At 45.1% G+C, this 17,513-nt stretch overlaps 1 protein-coding gene across 1 annotated transcript in view; it reads right to left on the reverse strand.

The window, feature by feature from the left end:
* The window catches only part of BANF2 (BANF family member 2), a 45,787-nt gene that overhangs the window by 10,480 nt on the left and 17,794 nt on the right, over positions 1-17,513 (reverse strand). Inside the window, exon 3 of the mRNA XM_036892287.2 lies at positions 3,824-3,952. Within this exon, the coding sequence (XP_036748182.2) occupies positions 3,824-3,949 (126 nt within the window). The 5' untranslated portion in view covers positions 3,950-3,952. The remainder of the gene's footprint in view (positions 1-3,823; positions 3,953-17,513) is intronic.

The following is a 17,513-nucleotide window of genomic DNA, read 5'->3' on the forward strand; positions in this document are numbered from 1 at the left end:
TGTCAGGGATGCAAGGATGGTACAACATTCGAAAATCCATCAACATCATCCACCACATCAACAAAAAGAAGGACAAAAACCACATGATCATCTCCATAGATGCTGAAAAAGCATTTGACAAAATTCAACATCCATTCATGATAAAAACTATTTAAAAATGTGTATAGAGAGCAAGTACCTCAACATAATAAAGGCCATATATTATAAACCCATGGCCAACATCATACTTAACAGCGAGAAGCTGAAAGCTTTTCTTCTAAGATTGGGAACAAGACAGGTATGCCCACTCTCCCCACTGTGGTTCAACATAGTACTGGAGGTCCTAGCCATGGCAATTAGACAAAACAAAGAAATACAAGGAATCCAGATTGGTAAAGAAGAAGTCAAACTGTCACTATTTGCAGATGACATGATATTGTACATAAAAAACCCTAAAGACTCCACTCCAAAACTACTAGAACTAATATCGGAATTCAGCAAAGTTGCAGGATACAAAATTAATACACAGAAATCTGTAGCTTTCCTATACACTAACAATAAACTAGCAGAAAGAGAAATCGGGAAAACAATTCCATTCCCAATTGCATCAAAAAGAATAAAATACCTAGGAATAAACCTAACCAAGGAAGTGAAAGACCTATACCCTGAAAACTATAAGACACTCTTAAGAGAAATTAAAGAGGACACTAACAAATGGAAACTCATCCCATGCTCTTGGCTAGGAAGAATTAATATTGTCAAAATGGTCATCCTGCCCAAAGCAATCTACAGATTCAATGCAATCCCTATCAAATTACCAACAGCATTCTTCAACAAACTGGAACAAATAGTTCAAAAATTCATATGGAACTACCAATGACCCCTAACAGCCAAAGCAATCCTGAGAAGGAAAAATAAAGTGGGGGGAGATCTCGCTCCCCAACTTCAAGCTCTACTACAAAGCCACAGTAATCAAGACAATTTGGTACTGGCACAAGAACAGAGCCACAGACCAGTGGAACAGAATAGAGAGTCCAGATATTAACCCAAACATATATGGTCAATTAATATACGATAAAGGAGCCATGGACGTACAATGGGGAAATGACAGTCTCCTGAATAGCTGGTGCTGGCAAAACTGGACAGCTACATGTAAGAGAATGCAGCTGGATCATTGTCTAAGCCCATACACAAAAATAAATTCAAAATGGATCAAAGACCTGAATATAAGTCAGTAAAGCATAAAACTCTCAGAAAAAAACATAGGCAAAAATCTCTTTGACATAAACATGAGCGACTTCATGAACGTATCTCCCTGGGCAAGGGAAACAAAAGCAAAAATGAACAAGTGGGACTATATCAAGCTGAAAGTCTTCTGTACAGCAAAGGACACCATCAATAGAACAAAAAGGCATCCTACAGTATGGGAGAATATTTTCATAAATGACAGATCCAATAAAGGGTTGACATCCAAAATATATAAAGAGTTCATGCACCTCAACAAACAAAAAGCCAATAATCCCATTAAAAAATGGGCAGAGGAGCTGAACAGACAGTTCTCCAAAGAAATTCAGATGGCCAACAGAGACATGAAAAGATGTTCCACATCGCTAGTCATCAGAGAAATGCAAATTAAAACCACAATGAGATATCACCTCACACCAGTAAGGATCACCACCATCCAAAAGACAAACAACAACAAATGTTGGCGAGGTTGTGGAGAAAGGGGAACCCTCCTACACTGCTGGTGGGAATGTAAACTACTTCAACCATTGTTGAAAGCAGTATGGGGGTTCCTCAAAAAACTCAAAATAGAAATACCATATGACCCAGGAATTCCACTTCTAGGAATTTACCCTAAGAATGCAGCAGCCCAGTTTGGAAAAGACATATGCACCCCTATGTTTATTGCAGCACTATTTACAGTAGCCAAGAAATAGAAGCAACCTAAGTGTCCATCAGTAGATGAATGGATAAAGAAGATGTGGTACATATACACAATGGAATATTATTCAGCCATAAGAAGAAAACATTTGCAACAACATGGAGGGAGCTAGAGGGTATTTTGCTCAGTGAAATAAGCCAGGCGGAGAAAGACATGTACCAAATGATTTCACTCATCTGTGGAGTATAAGAACAAAGAAAAAACTGAAGGAACAAAACAGCAGCAGAATCACAGAACCCACGAATGGACTAATAGTTACCAAAGGGAAAGGGACTGGGGAGGATGGGTGGGAAGGGAGGGATAAGGGTGGGGGAGAAAGGAGGCATTATGATTAGCATGTATAATGGGTGGGGGCACAGGGAGGGCTGTGCAACACAGAGAAGACAAGTAGTGAGTCTACAGCATTTTACTATGCTGATGGACAGTGACTTTAATGGGGTTTGTGGGGGCGACTTGGTGATGGGGGAAGTCTAGTAAACATAATGTTCCTCATGTAATTGTAGTTTAGTAATACCAAAATAAAAAAAATTTGTTGAACTGTGTACTGAAAAAGGTGAAATTTATTGTACATAAATAAAAATATTTCTAAATGATGAATTTGGCTGAACAACAGCAACAGAATCTCACAGCTATGGAAACATTAAATCAATCGTGGTAGAAACCAGCGTGCCAGTTGCCTCTGGGAGAGGGAGATGGCATTGGCCAGGAAAAGGCACAAGGGGACCACCTGGCATTCTGGCGGTGTGCCCATGAGGGTATACAAATGTAAAAGCTCACTAACCTGGACCTTTCATATCAATGTTGGTATGTTACACCTCAATAGAAAAGTAAAAGGGATAATCATCTCTTTAGAAAAAGAATTTTTAATTTAAAATGTCTTGCCTAATCAGACTTGCCTACTTCGCTACCTGCTTCAGAATGGCCCTATGTCCTTCATCTGTGAAGAAAGAACCAAATCTACTTTGATCATGGAGCTTCACCTTCCTGACAATACCACTTATTGGCTAATAGTTTGGGGTGAATATTTAATGACTGGTGCAGAGCAATGCACAAGTCATCAGAAAACCACAGGCTCAGTAGTTCAGATGTCCCTGGAAATAGCCATGCACCGTGCTGGTGGAAACCAAACTTGTTAGCAGTGTGCATGGGGCAGTTCCCAGCTTTTTTTGGGTGTTTCTGCAACATCTTTGTGCCCAGTGGTGTAGACTGACATTAAAAACAGAAGGGAACGAAGAGCAGTAACTCTGCTGCTGGTGTCTCGCTTGGCTGAGCGTGCCATGTTCTGTGTGAATTCTCACCCGCCTCTGTATGTGTTTACTTTCTTTGGGTTCTCTTTGGCATCGTCTCCCATTTGCTCCTAAAGTTCCAAATAGCTTTGTCATAGCACCTCAAATACAAGTAGTTACATATAAAAGAATATTCAGATTCCATTGCATATCGTGGAGGCCATTGTTGGGCTGCAACAACTTACATCCTTTTACGCTGGTGTAGACCTCATGCTGCTGTTACTGCATCTGCCATTACCAGGAAGGGCAAGTGAGACCCCACAAGTCTCTGCACAGGGGTGAGGAGTGCAGCAAATCATCCATCCTGACAGCTTAGCTCCAGACACAGGCTGCTGGCTCACTTCTGTCGGCCCCTGGGTGTTTGAGCACCAAGTGAATCATGCCCATCCCAGCTGCTCTGAGCCAAAGTGATCCAATTTGCCTATCATCTACTGGTCCTTGAGGCTGCCCAAGCACGTGGGGTCCTAGCACTGAAGCATGTGGCACCCTGCCAAGTGGCAGCTTTGCTCTCTGATGGCCAATTGTAGGGACATGTGGCAGCAGCTGCCACCTGGCAGGACTAAGGGAAGTGAGGTTGAGAAGAGAAGCTGGAGAAATAAGAAAAAGGACTTACCTTGTTAAAACCTTTGGTGACCAAATTGATTGCAAGCTCACAGCTGATCCCATCTACACAGGCAACATCCTTTTCTCCAATGGGTTCACAGAGGAATGCTCTCAGCCTGGGAGACATGAGATCCATGCTCTGCAACAGCAGTGAGGAAAAGGGTTAGGAGGTGGCTAATGTGAATGAATTTTGGACTCCCTCAGCCTAGTGAGGGCCTTGGGCAACAGATGGCAGGCTTCTTTCTACCATCCAACACTTACTGGGGACTTTTATATGTCAGGTGCAATACCCTACACTGAAGGCCTTTACACATCCATTCTCACCTGGATGGCCTGAGATGTGTAATGATGACCACAGACGAGTCTAATAAATCTCACCAGAAGAGTGTGTTTAATGCTAAAAACTACAGTGGACTCCTTTCCAACTCTTCCCACACTAAATGTTTAAAGAAACATTGCTTATTTTAGCTAATTAACCTACCACCAACACTTACTCATACTTTTATTTTAGCGTTCATCACACTCTGTAATGGCTATTTAGTGGCAAGTAACAGAAAGCTCTTAGAATGCATCAAATATTAAAGAAGACACTATGTAACTCAAAAGCCTAAGCGTAAGGGTGGGAATGGTACAGTCATCGTCATAGCTCCATTTCTCTGATTCTTGAAATGTTTCCTCCTTGTGTTAGCCTCAGTATCAATTGGTTCTCTCATGGTGATGAAATGGCTGCACAAGCACTCATATTTCCCAACAACTTCACCCCAAGAGAGAATGTGTCTTTGAAGAGTTCCAAGCAGAGCCACATCCAGTCTCAAAAGTCACCAATGTGAGCTTAGTGTTGTTTGCGAGTAGAGTCAGCTTTCTCTAAGCCATACAAGCTGTGAGTTCAAGCATAGTTACCTGAACTAAAATCAGGACCATTATCCAGAGAAAAGGAGATGGGTGTTAAAATGGAAACCATAATGTGGACCACTGTGGTCACCCCTTGGATGACCCAGTATTGATATATTCTCCATCTCTTACATAATCATCAGAAATGCCCACAGTAGGCTAAAACAGACTGATCCCCTGCCTCAGAGGATAAAGCCCTATGATTCAACCAGTTACTGGATTCAAATTCAAGTTCATGTTTTCTGGGAGGTGCATCATACTTTCCATCACACCTGGAAGTAGCTATTCATGGATCCTATGTACTAAATTTTGAACTTTACCGCCATCAACATAGCCAGCAATGTTGGGGAAGAGCAGAGTATCTGCAGAATTTCCAGAAGGGGAACTCTCCATTTAGAGAACTGGAGAATGAGAAGCACACTCAGTTCTCACTGGTCAACAGTACACACAATATTGAGCCAATATCAAGGATTCCTTGTCCTGGTGGTAAACCAGGTTCCTCAGTCAGCCAAGTTCTGAGTTTGGGTATATCTTCCCTGACGAATGCCTTGTTAACATCTGAGTGGGCATGGAGTTGATGCCTTCCAAGGAGAGTCACTCTTTTAGCACCCCAATTCTTATGGGTACAAGTTTGGGTTTTGCCCGGATGATGGGCAATCTAAGGCCATACCTGATGGCTTTTTTTGGCAACTCAGCTCCCTGAAGAATTTACTGCATTTCTTCTCTTCAAGTCCATGGGCTGGCAGTTTGAGCTGGAGGTCATCTCAGATTGGAATCCTCGGTTAGCAACTGGCCTCCATGCTTTGCCCCTGCCCTGCTCCTCAGGTAAGTGACATCTGCCTTCATCTCTGAAATGCAGGCACCCCAAATTTGCTCCTTGACCCTCATCTGATCCCAAGATGCCTGTTCACAGTAAGTCAATTGCCCCCTTTATCTAACTGGATGTCCTTAAGACACGACACTCTGGAGAGACCTGGGAGCTGGGAGCAATGTTTTTCCAGGGCTCCCATCTTCTCTGGCTGAGTCACCTGACTTGTTGCTTGTGTTCCAACTTCATCCAGAGAAATCAGCTTTTCCAGCCCAGCAGGACTGCTCAGCAATATCCAGGGACTTCAGATTGCAGGTCACAGGCAGAAAGGCCTTCTCTTAGCAAAGTGGTATTTTCACCCCTTTCTACTTTCAGATGGGCCACGTTCCCCCTCAATTTGAGTTTTTTAGGATGTTCAAGAGAACTGCGAGAGGCAGCCAACGTCCTGAATGTTTCCCATTAGATCTCCAAACATCATGTCTCCATGAGCATAAGGTCTGAATCCCAGGGTAACAGGCCCACCTAACCAGCCATTCTGCTGAACCAGGACCTCTTCCTGGTTTGAATAAAGATGGCCTTGCTGCTCCCTGTGTGAGTATTTCTTTTCAGCCAATCCACATCTGAGGTTTGCTCATTGTATCGTCCCTTTCCTGGTACTAAATTATGTGCCAGTTTGGACAGCTTATTTCAAGTAACAGAGAATCCAGTTCACCCTGGTCTACACAGTAAGGAGGTTTTATTAACATATGCTACCCCAAAGTCTGGAGGTAGATCACATGTGGTTCGTTGTGGCCTTGGCTCCACTTTGGTTTCCCTGTAACGTTCTTGACTCAGCTTTCCTTTAGTATCAGCTCAGTCCTCAGCTGGGTTCCTTCGTGGAAATAATCAGGCTACAAAATCAATTTTGTAAGCCATGTCCCCTTCCCCAAAGGAAAACAGTTTTTCCCTGGAAGCTGCCAACACATGCCTTCTCCAGTCTAAATCATCGCATGCCAAGCCCTAAAACGTGAGCTATGGCCTGATACATGTGTCCTAAAACATTCGTAAGGCCTGGCATATATGCAGGGGTGGATGGCCATGTTGTCTTTGGATAGTTACCCCCACACCACGATAAGGGATAAGGTTAGGAGAGCATCCCGGTGTCTACCACTCCGACCCTAGTACCCTGTGAGGCCCCTGAGGGCCATGGCTGCCTCCTAGTCTTTGCTCCCCACCCCACTCAGCCTGGACGCCTGGTGCTGCACCAGTGCTTGGCAAGCCCTCGACGACATCAGCCCGGTGCAGGCATTGCTCTCAAGTGCCTCCCTCCCACAGCACTGGTTCCCATGCTCCTAAGCCTCCGCCAGACCTTCTGCAAAGGCCACCTCCCCCTGTGAGCCTGCCCACCCTAGAGGACATTCAGATGACACTAAGCTCTCCAAGAAGTGATGAATCCAAAGGCACCAATTTTAGGAGCTGGGGCTCCTAAGGAGGGTGGTCTCGAGGTGTTGGCTGATTCGAGGAAGGGGACAGTGAAGCAGAGGTTGTCTAGGCTCCCCTGCTTCTGCAGGTCTCAAATACTTGGATGTGTGAGCTGTGACACATTATTATATGGAGAGCATTCGTCTTTCTCCTCAGCAAAACAGGAAGATCTCTCTTAATCCGTGAGAACAAAGCAAAGGGTGAACTTTGCGGCACCCATCGCCACATGGGACGCTGAGTCAGGATTGGTGGCCCAGCTCAGGGCCCGGCAGGTAAGAGATCAGGAATTCTGAGCAGGAGGAAGAGCCGGAGAGTGCTGGTGGGGCTCACCAATTTGCTGAGGGAAAATTCCATTCCCTATCCGCGCTGACCATCTGTTACATTAAACATCTCTGCCTATTAAGAGAAAGAATGGAAACTACAACATTGCTATCAGTGCACCGGCAGCATCAAAGACAGGTAATGGCTGGCGACACCTCGTGCTTGTTTACCTTTCTCACACACCTGGCCTCTCCTGGATCCCTGACACACTTGGGAGCACAGGCAGCGATTTCTACCCCCAGGGACCCATGGAATGAAATCTGTGCCTTCGTCTGTGATGGTGGTTCTCAGCTGGGGGTGGATTGGACTGTCTCCCCTACCCAATGTTTGCCAATGTGTCTGGAGACACTGTTGGTCACAACTGAAGGAAGGGAAGGGCTATTGGGTTCTGCTAAACACCCTATAATGCACGTAACAAAGAACTATTGGCCCCGAATCACAATTGTTTCAAGGTTGAGAAACCCTGGACTAAAAGTAACAGAAAACCCTGAGTCAGATGGTCTTAACAATATATATGTATACATATGTGTGTGTGTGTGTGTGTGTGTGTGTATACATATATATATATATATATATATGTCTAATTTTCCATCACCAGAAACCCGTCGGCAAGGTGGACCCCAGGGTTTTGTCCCTCAGTGCCTCTGGGTTTCTGAGGACCAGACTAGCTGCCCCCAAGGTCCTGAGATGCCTCCAGATTTTGCTCGGGTCCCTCCCGGCATGGAAACTTCCGAAGGAAAGAGGCTGTTTCTTCCTGAGGCTCCTCAGAACCTCTTCAGCAGAACTTCCCTTGGTTTCATTGGCCAGAAGCAGGCAACACAATGCCTGCGCAATGCCACCCTGTACACCAGTCACAGCTGGGGAGCGGGACCACTTGCGGGTGTGGTTGGAGTCAGCCTCCTGCGCAGGCTCAGAGAAGGCCGGCGGGCTCTGGCACAAGCAGGGAGGGCAGGCAGATGACTGTGTCATTACATCTTCCAATCCAGGCCTAATAGTCAGGCCATTACAACTTGCGCTTCTCAAAGTTTAATGTGAGCAATGACCACCCGGGCAGCCTTGCTAAAAAAGCAGGTTCTGTTGCTGTAGGTCTGGGGTGGGGCCTGAAATGCTGCATTTCTAACAAGCTCCTAAGAATATTCTGTTGCTGTGGGCCCACAGGTCACACTTTGAGTAGCAAGGCTACATGATGCCACTTTTTCTTTTTATGCTTTTTTTAATATTTAATTGTGGTAAAATACATGTAGCATAAAATGTACCATCTTAGCCATTCTTCAATGTAGAGTTCAGAAGTGTTCATTATATTCACACTGTTGCACAACTGCTCTCCAGAACTCCTTTTATTTTGCAAAACTGAAACTTTATTCCCCAACCTCACTTCCCTGCAGCCCCTGGTCAGCACCATTCTCCCTATGAATTCGACTACCACAGATCCCTCATATTAAGTGGAATCATATAGTACTTGTCCTTTTGTGACTGGATTATCTCACTTAGCATAACATCCTCAAGGTTCAACCATGTTGTATCATATGTCAGAATCTTCTTTTAGGGCTGAATAATATTCCATTGCATGTATACACTCCATCTTGTTCATCCATTCATCCACTGGTGGACACCTGGGCTGCTTCCACCTTTTGGCTTTTGTGAATAATGCTGTTATGAAGATACTTGTGCAAATATCTTTTCAAAGATCCTGCTTTCAATTCTTTTGGATATTTATATGCCCAGAAGTGGGCTTGTTGGATCATTTAGTAGTTCTTTGTTTAATCTTAGTCTTTTGAGGATCCACCATACTGTTTTCCATGGTGGCTGCACCAATGCCCTACATTCTTAAACTCCTCAGCACATTAGACTCACATCGGGAGATTTACAGATTACTGATGCTTGGGTACCTCCTTCAACGTTTGATTTAATTAGCATGAGAGATGATCTGGACATTGGAATTTTAGAGAACTCTGCAGGTGATTCCAACATGCTGCAAAAGCTTGAGAGCTACTGCTTCCTTGCCATTCATTTCTTTCTCATAAAATTATACGCAGGTTTTCTAGGATGATGGGATTCCCGCTAAGTGGTACTTTATGGTGGGCTGTCCAACATCTGTGTCATCAGCTGGCATATGCTCCCCAACTTGTAGGCAGTGCCTACCCCCCACCCCACATCACCAGGCACATCTTATTCTCATTAGCCATCAATAGGAAGATTTAACTATGACCTCTGATGTCTTTGAAGTCAGAGAACTTCAGAACAGGCAGACCTACTCCCTTTTTTTTTGAGGGGGAGTGTCTTTACTTCAAAGGAATTTTACCATGAATCCTTTTATATAAGATAGCTCACAGGAGAATTATTCTATTGATTGGGGAATGAGGTAAGGGGCCCCTTTGTTTTCCCCCAGATCTCCAGGGGCCCCTTTGTTTTCCCCCAGACCCTTCTCTGATCTAGCCTGAACCCCTCAGTTCTTCAATAAAGAAACCAAGGTCCAAGAATTTAAGAGTCCTGCTCAAGATCATGCATCTATTTCCCAGAGGGGCACCCTTCTAAGTCAGGCGGAATTTCCTGAGTGGGCTTCAGGCTGGGCTGCATCACAGTCACACTGAGCACTCGGCTGTCCTGTGACAGAGCTACCATTCGTGCCTAGCCAGTCCTGCCAGCAGAGGAGGCTTTGTTACAGGGTGTTCTCTTAATTACTTTGTTTCAAACCACAAAGTACCATTTGGGGAGAACATTGTCAGGAAATAACTCTAACCAAGTCTGGTTTTTAGATGCTCAGGAGGTCATCCACTTGTTTAAACACAGAATAAGAGAGTCAATGGAATTTAATCATGATTTCCATAGGAATGACCTTCTGGTTGAGAATGTTAGACATCATTTAAAAATCATTATAAAAATCTATACAAGAGGCCTTTATATGGCAGTGATGGTACACGCACCTCTATCAGATAATTGGGGTGGGGTGGAGGGCTGCTCTAGTGCCATACAAACAAGTATTTGGGGCTTTGAATACAACGTCCAGTGGAGACATTATACACAAATTCAAAAAGTAACATCTCTCAACAACCTTTAGCTAGAAGTGAAGTTATTATTCTCTGAAAACCATTAAGAGGTGACTCAAAAAGTGACTCATGAGAAGACGGTGATGGGGACGAGAATGAATACAGTTAGAATACTGAATGTCTTATTCTATATAATATGTGACTTAAATGTGTGTAATTATACAATCAGATAGTATAAGTAGACTAACTCTCTAGACATCCCTAAAGGTTTATAAGTTCAAATGGCCAATAATTTTTTTTGGGGGGTGTCTTCTTAATGAGATAATAAGATATTATCTTATTTTCGTGTTTGCTTTACATCTGGGCACATACAGGATTGCCTGCCTCAGGGAACTGGGATATTAATGTTTAAACTTCATACTTGCCCTCACCTTTTACTGAGAATGATAACAAGGGGACCAGGGTATCCACATATGTGGTAATTATTGAGAATGTTGCTGCCTATATTTTGTTCTGGAAAATGTGCCACATGATAAATCTTCTTTTAATGTGAAGAAAACACTTTGCCTTTCAAAATTGATATGCTTGTACCTTTGTGATAAAAAGAATGTGTAGGCAACAAATTTCTGTTTTTCACTCAGCCTAGTAGGAAGCTTTGAGCTAAACATGATGGCTATATAGCAAAATCAGCAGGAACTGAAACTTCCCTCCCTTCCTACTATCATCTTTTCTCCTGTTTCTTAATGCCTTCATTTTCTATTTCTACTTGCAGTTTAAAACTTAAATTCATGTGTTCTAAGTACTCATGACCTTTTAAAATTATGCTGCTTTATTATGTGCTCAAAGCCTCAAAGATATGCAGAACTAAGTTCCTAATCTAAGCATATTTATGAGAAAATTAAGGGTCCATCCCTATGTCTTGGTGCAGCAATGAGGGAAGCCAAGAGGATGACCTCAGGATTGTCCCCACAGAGGGCCTTGGCCTCCAGTGTGAAACTGACGGGACAATGGGGTTGGCCCAGGAGCAGTGAGGGCAGAACACATTCATCACCCCACTGAGACCTGAGGGAATGTTGTCTGTCCTGTGCCACTTCTGGCTTACAGTACCTCTGCCCCACTCAGAGCTATGCCTTCTCTCTTCAAATGGCCAGTTCTGGCCCCTCCCTTCAGGCATTCATAGAGAAAGAATAAAAAGAAGAGTAGTAATGGTTCTAAGGCATTGATGTCTCACTCTGAGGAGCCCTCTACGCTTTCAGCTGTTAAGGACCCAAGGAGATACTGGAAGGTGGCCTCCAGTTTTGGATGGAAACTCATGGCCTCAAGACATAGGGCTCTACTTTGTACAGTCAACTCAGGAATTACTTTTCAGGGCATACCAGGCCCAGTAGTGTCCTGCAGCTGGCAGGGCACCACTCCCCACTTTCTCAGGCCACCTCTTGGTGCACCTTTGAAGGACCTCCTTGATGAGGCTTTCTCAGCTGGTAGGATCTGATCGGAGCCTGATGGGAGCCCTCTTAGCATGTTTGGAGAGAAGGAAGCAGCATGGAGTAAAGGAGATCTGGGAGAAGGAAGCCCCCAGCTCTGCATGGGCAAAAGAAAGGCACAAGCTAGGAAGTCAGAAATAAGAGGGTGGAACTATCTGTCCCTTCACTTACTAGCTGTGAGACCTTGAGTGGAGTTGAGCCAAAGACTCAATTTCCTGTTCTGTAAAGTGGGGATAATGAATGTCACCCACCCACAGGGCAGTTGCTCAGATCGAGTGAGTTAACTGAATGTTGAATGCATAGCACACTGTCTGGTATAGAGTAAGTACCATTATAGATGGGCTGATTCATTGGTGTTGTATTTAATCATTATTGCTCAAGCCTATTATCAAGCAATTTTCTATGGTTATACGAGCAAGGAGATTTGTTGTTTCCAAGCACTATATTCTAAGCCATGAGATGTGTCCTTCACTCACCATGGAAAGACCCTGTGGTACCCACCCCTGTAAGAGACATCAATAGTCTACCCAGCTCAGCACTTGCTCTCTCTTTTCTGGGACCAGCACCTCTTCTTCCCTCTGAAGACTGACTAATACCCAAACCTCAGTCTTTATTTTCCCAACACCCAGGTTCTAGGGGGGCAGCCATGTTCAGGCCTGGCCAAGGAACGGGCACATCACGGAGACCACAGCGACTGCTTCAGAAATGGGCGCATTCCCCAGCCCAGGCCAAGTCTGGGACTGCTGTTGGGGTTACTGGTAAAAAAAACTATCTTTCTCTGCAAGGATTGTCCAACTGGCAGGTGTGAGTGCAGACCTGTCAGTGACCATCTTTGCCATCACCGGTGCCTGAGAGGCTGCCTGAGGGGAAGCAGCACGTAGGAAAGCAGATCTGAGAGGAAGGAATAATCCTCAGTAATCCTCAATAACCATTTGCAGGTCTGGATCCAGGTGACTTGGAAGGCACCCACGCTAGACTTTTCCATTTTGTCAGACCATACTACCCACTTTTGTTTAATTCAGCTTCAGTTGGGATTGTGCTGTTAGTGACAAAGAGTCCTAAACTAATACACCTCCAATACTCATCATTCATTCACCCATTCATTCAATAAGTGTTGGTACCGTCCGTGTGCCAAGTACTATGCAGAGTCCAAAGGCATCCTCGCTCCACCCAGAGACCCAGGGCAGGATCAGTTCCATGGCTTAGGCACTGGGGGTGGAAAAAAATCATTCTGCAATGACAACTGATGCTCATTATTCAAAAATAAAGGCAATATTTATCTTCCTTGCCCTTAGCTCCAATTCTACAATGGCAAACAAGATCTTTATTCCTCTGCAACTTTCCCCTGTGAAAACATGGTGGCTATCTTACATGATCCTTTAATTGTAAATCTTTCTCCTGATGGGTTTACAAGTGATGAATATCCAAATAAATGCAATGATTCCTCAGACCTTTTACAAAGCACCTTCTGTACGTAAGGCCTTGAACTTAGGCTACAAACCTACAGGACAAAGCTGCTGCAGGTGCTCTGGGAAAACTTAAACCAGCCATCGAGGTATTAGAAGTAGGGTGGACTCAGTGATAAGGGGAGGCATTCCCAAAAGCAAGAGGTCAGCTTTTCGGGGAACTCCAAAGGAGAGGGGGGATTGACTTTATGGATTCCAGACTTCACTCAAAGGGCAATCCGGGTCTGCTAGACCCCTTCTGGGTGTGCTGGACTGGAGCAGGAGACCTGAGTTTGACCTCATCTCTGTCTATAACCAGCAGTGTGACCTGGGCAAGTCATCTCTTTCATGTTTACAAAATCAGGTTGGATTATTTGGAACCGATCCTTCTGGTGCCTCCCAACATTTTGTGTCTTTGTTAATTTGCAGTCTTCAGATGGTACAAAATTTATACAGGGTGACAATCCCTATTCTGCCACTTTTAAATCCACAAAGCTCTGAAAACCAGGTTAAAAAAAACAACAAACTTATTTGGCAGCAAAACCTGGCCTGAACTGACATAAGGCTATTTATAATCTTTATTATCCCACTTAGTGTGAATATTTATACATTTCACCACAGGAATATTAATGGTTTTGTTTACAGGGTGCTGAGCCAGACTCCACTGGGAATGTTTAGGAGATGGAGAACAGGTACCATATTGCCTTCCTAAAATACAAAGAAATCTGAATTCCCCAACATTTCTGGCCCCAGAGGTTTTGAGTAAGTTTGTGCTAAGATCACTGTGTCTGCAGCTGAGACAGCTTGCAACCATCCCATGAAGGAGGCAACGGTCTCCCCAGCTTGTCTACATTCCACCTCTCCTGTCCCAGGATTCTGGGTCTCCCATCCTCTTTTCCTGAATAGAATTGTCCCCCTTCTCCGATCTATTTTAGATGTCCTCCTTCTGCAAGGTGGTTCTGGCTGGGACTTTCTGGTTGCATCTTTCCCCTGTGAACACATTTCCTCTCTTTTGGGGCCCTGTTCTCTGCAAAGGCCAGGGGCTGGTCTAAGTCATCTAAGGAACAGGTGGGTGTATTAGTTACCCTCCATAGACAAGACATCTGCATTTGTCACTGATATATGCTTTTTCACATTTTGTTTTTAATTGTGCTAAAACACACATAACACAAAATTTTACCATCTTAACTATTTTGAAGTGTACAGTTCATAGTGTTAAGTATTTTCATATAGTTGTGTAACCAATCTCCAGAATTTTTCATACCCATTAAATAAAAACACCCCATTTTCCCTCTTACCCCCAACCCTTGGCAACCACCATTCTACTCTTTCTATTAATTTGATGACTCTAAGTACCTCATATAAGCGGAATCATACAGTATTTGTCTTTTTGCAGCTGGCTTATTTCACTTAGCATAATGTCTTCAAGTTTTACCCATGTTGTATCATATGTCAAAATTTTCTCTTTAAGCCTGAATAATATTCAATTGTATGTATGTACCAAATTTTATTATCATTCATTCATCAATGGACATTTGGGTTGCTTTCACCTTTTAATTTTCATGGATAATTCTGGTATGAATATTTTAACTTCTTACTTCACAGCACCTTATGGGTAGACCTTTTTGATTCTGCCTCTGTCTTCATTATAGCCCCAGTGAGAAGAGGAAAACAATGTCTCCTTGGGAAGGAGGATTTTCCCTTGAAGAAAGAAGGAAAGGGAAAGTCTACCTCTCCTAACCCATGGATTCTAGAACTAGGAAGGAGAAAGATTCTCTGTTATCCACAAGAGAGAAGATGATGTCTGGGAAGTAGGTAATAGGGGTAGTGGCTCTACCTTCCCTCTGTGGGACAAAAATCTCACAGTGGACAGAAATGTTAGATTCAAGAGGGTAAGGCCTGGAACACTGGACAGGCTGTGAGAATGATGCTTGGGGCCCAGTGGCCTGCTTCCCTGGGCTTACCAGGAGATGACAACCATCGGCCACTTCCAAAGTGTTTGGGACAGTGGTGCAGAGCCATGAATGGGTGCCAGAGCACAGAGCAGGAGATGCTTCAAAGGCTGGGGGGTGAGCTGAAGCCTGGGGTCAGAATGAAGAGGTGCCCCTCACAGCCAGTGCAAATGACCAAGCTATAGGCTCCAGCAGTGGGTGCCAAGATCTCTCTGAAAGACCCTAAGGGGCTGGTACCCGTGCAGACCAGAGCCTTGGTCCTGCAGAGTCCATGAGCATTCAGAGAACCCCCCCTCCCACTGCCATAAGGACACATAGTGCTTCTCCCTACCCCTACAGTTGCATGGCTCCCCAGGGAGGGTGGAGCAGAGGAGACCCTCCTCCCTACCAGACTTATCTTTAAGGCAGCCTGGGTAGCTGACTGCTCACAGTGACAAGACAGATTGAAACTGAAGAGACAGAGTAGCAGGTGAGGTTAGTGCCACCCCCAGACTCCCGGGCCAGCAGGTGCCGCACCCCCAGCTGCCAGAGCTGCTGCTATGCTCCCATTGGTGGCTGTCCCCAGAAGACTGCCTCAGCAATGGAAGCCGTCACACCTGGCGACACCTGGAAGGGTAACCCTGACAGTGAAGTACAAAAATCCCATCTTCTTGTGTTCAGGTAGGACCAGCACGCCGGCCCCATGCCAGCTCCAGAGCTCCAGGAGGATGAGGCGAAGCTGATTCCAGCCGGCACCAGTCCTGCTCAGCCCTTGCCCTCCTGTTTCCCTCCTGTGAGGGTGTGTTTTCTGGGACTAGGGTGGCCAGATTTAGGAAATAAAAATGCAAGATACCCAGTTAAATTTGGATTTCAGATAAGCAATAAATAACTTAGTATAAGTATGATCCAAGTATTTCACAAGACCAACTTACACTAAAGAAGTCATTCATTGTTTATCTGAAACTCAGGTTTAACTGGGCATCCTGCATTTCCTGGCAGCCCTCTCCCATACTGTCTGACCCAACAGAAGCTCCCGGCTTCACCCATACTCCAACCCCGAGGCTGCGGGGTGAGCTGCAGGGGTCAGAAACCCTTCCTATTGGGGTTTCCCTTCTGGATCTCCCTGCACTATGCCTGCTTGTCTGAGGTTGACGGATGCCGCAAACTCACAAAGCTCATAGCTAAATAGGAAACAGCATGCTAACACACAGTTAGGTAGATAATTGCTATAGGACAACATATCACTTAAAAGTCGCCTTGGAAGCAAACACTGGTTTGGATGTCAGCATGTCCCTGCTCATCTGGGAAGAAGGGCTGGTGCAGCAGGGCTCACCCTGGGGTGGGGGACAGAGTAAGGGTCTTGGGCAAGTGGGAGAAACAGAACCAAAGGGGACTCACATTTGTTGTCCCACTTAATGCTCAAAATTCATTTGGTGGTACCAGCAGTTTTCCTGGGGAAACTGAGGCCCAGGGGGACAAAGAGGGTCACATATCTTGTATAGGACAGTACTGGGACGTGAGCTCAGGTCTGAGGGGCTCCAAAGCCCATGATCTTTCCTTTCTGGACTAGTATCAGAACAATAGCAGCACAGCGCCTGCCTGCCCACATCCCCACAGGGTCCAGGGCAGGTACCTGTGGCTCTCTGCCTTGTGAGTAGGCAGGGCTGGAGTGCTGGGGACAAGACACTCCCAGGAGCAGCCCCAGCTGATGGGTGCGAGTAGGTGGATAAATACCCAGTCCCTGCATCTCTCAGGTGGGACAACTCCGAGCAGGCTCCAAGTTACCTCCAGATGTCCCCAGGAGGATTAATCGTCATGGTGGCAACCTGCTCATGAACACAGTGGCCACCCTCCCTTTTCTTACTCTCCTCTTTGTGTGACCTGCACTCCCTCTCAAATTAACTACTTGCACTTAGATTAGATTCTCAGGTTGGGAGACTGGGAAACGCAGCCTAAGAGAGCAGGTAGAGTCTATACAGGCTTCCTGAGGCACTGTGCCAAGCTCTTTTTGTGTATTACCTCATTTAACCTGCCCATGATGTAGGGGGTAGGTTCCAGGATTATCCCCAGGTAAAACATGAACTGACCGGAGCATTGTCGGGCCTCAAACCCAAGTGTGCCTCAGATTAATATCTGTCCTCAAGCACTGAGTCCTCAAGAGAGGCTTCCATTGGATTTCTGGTCAACCATTTTCTCTCCTTCCATCTGAGCTGAATTCCCTTACTTATGCAAATACGAAGTGGGACTGCAGCAGCTGGCCGTGGGCCTGGAGGGGTCATCCTGTTGTATACACAGAATTGTGTGACTGGGCAGTGCACTTAGCATTGCATCAGTTCCATTATAGGATCTGTAAGGCCCGTGTGCCATGTGTC

Source organism: Manis pentadactyla, chromosome 5 (assembly GCF_030020395.1).
Source record: "Manis pentadactyla isolate mManPen7 chromosome 5, mManPen7.hap1, whole genome shotgun sequence".
Lineage (NCBI taxonomy): Eukaryota > Metazoa > Chordata > Mammalia > Pholidota > Manidae > Manis > Manis pentadactyla.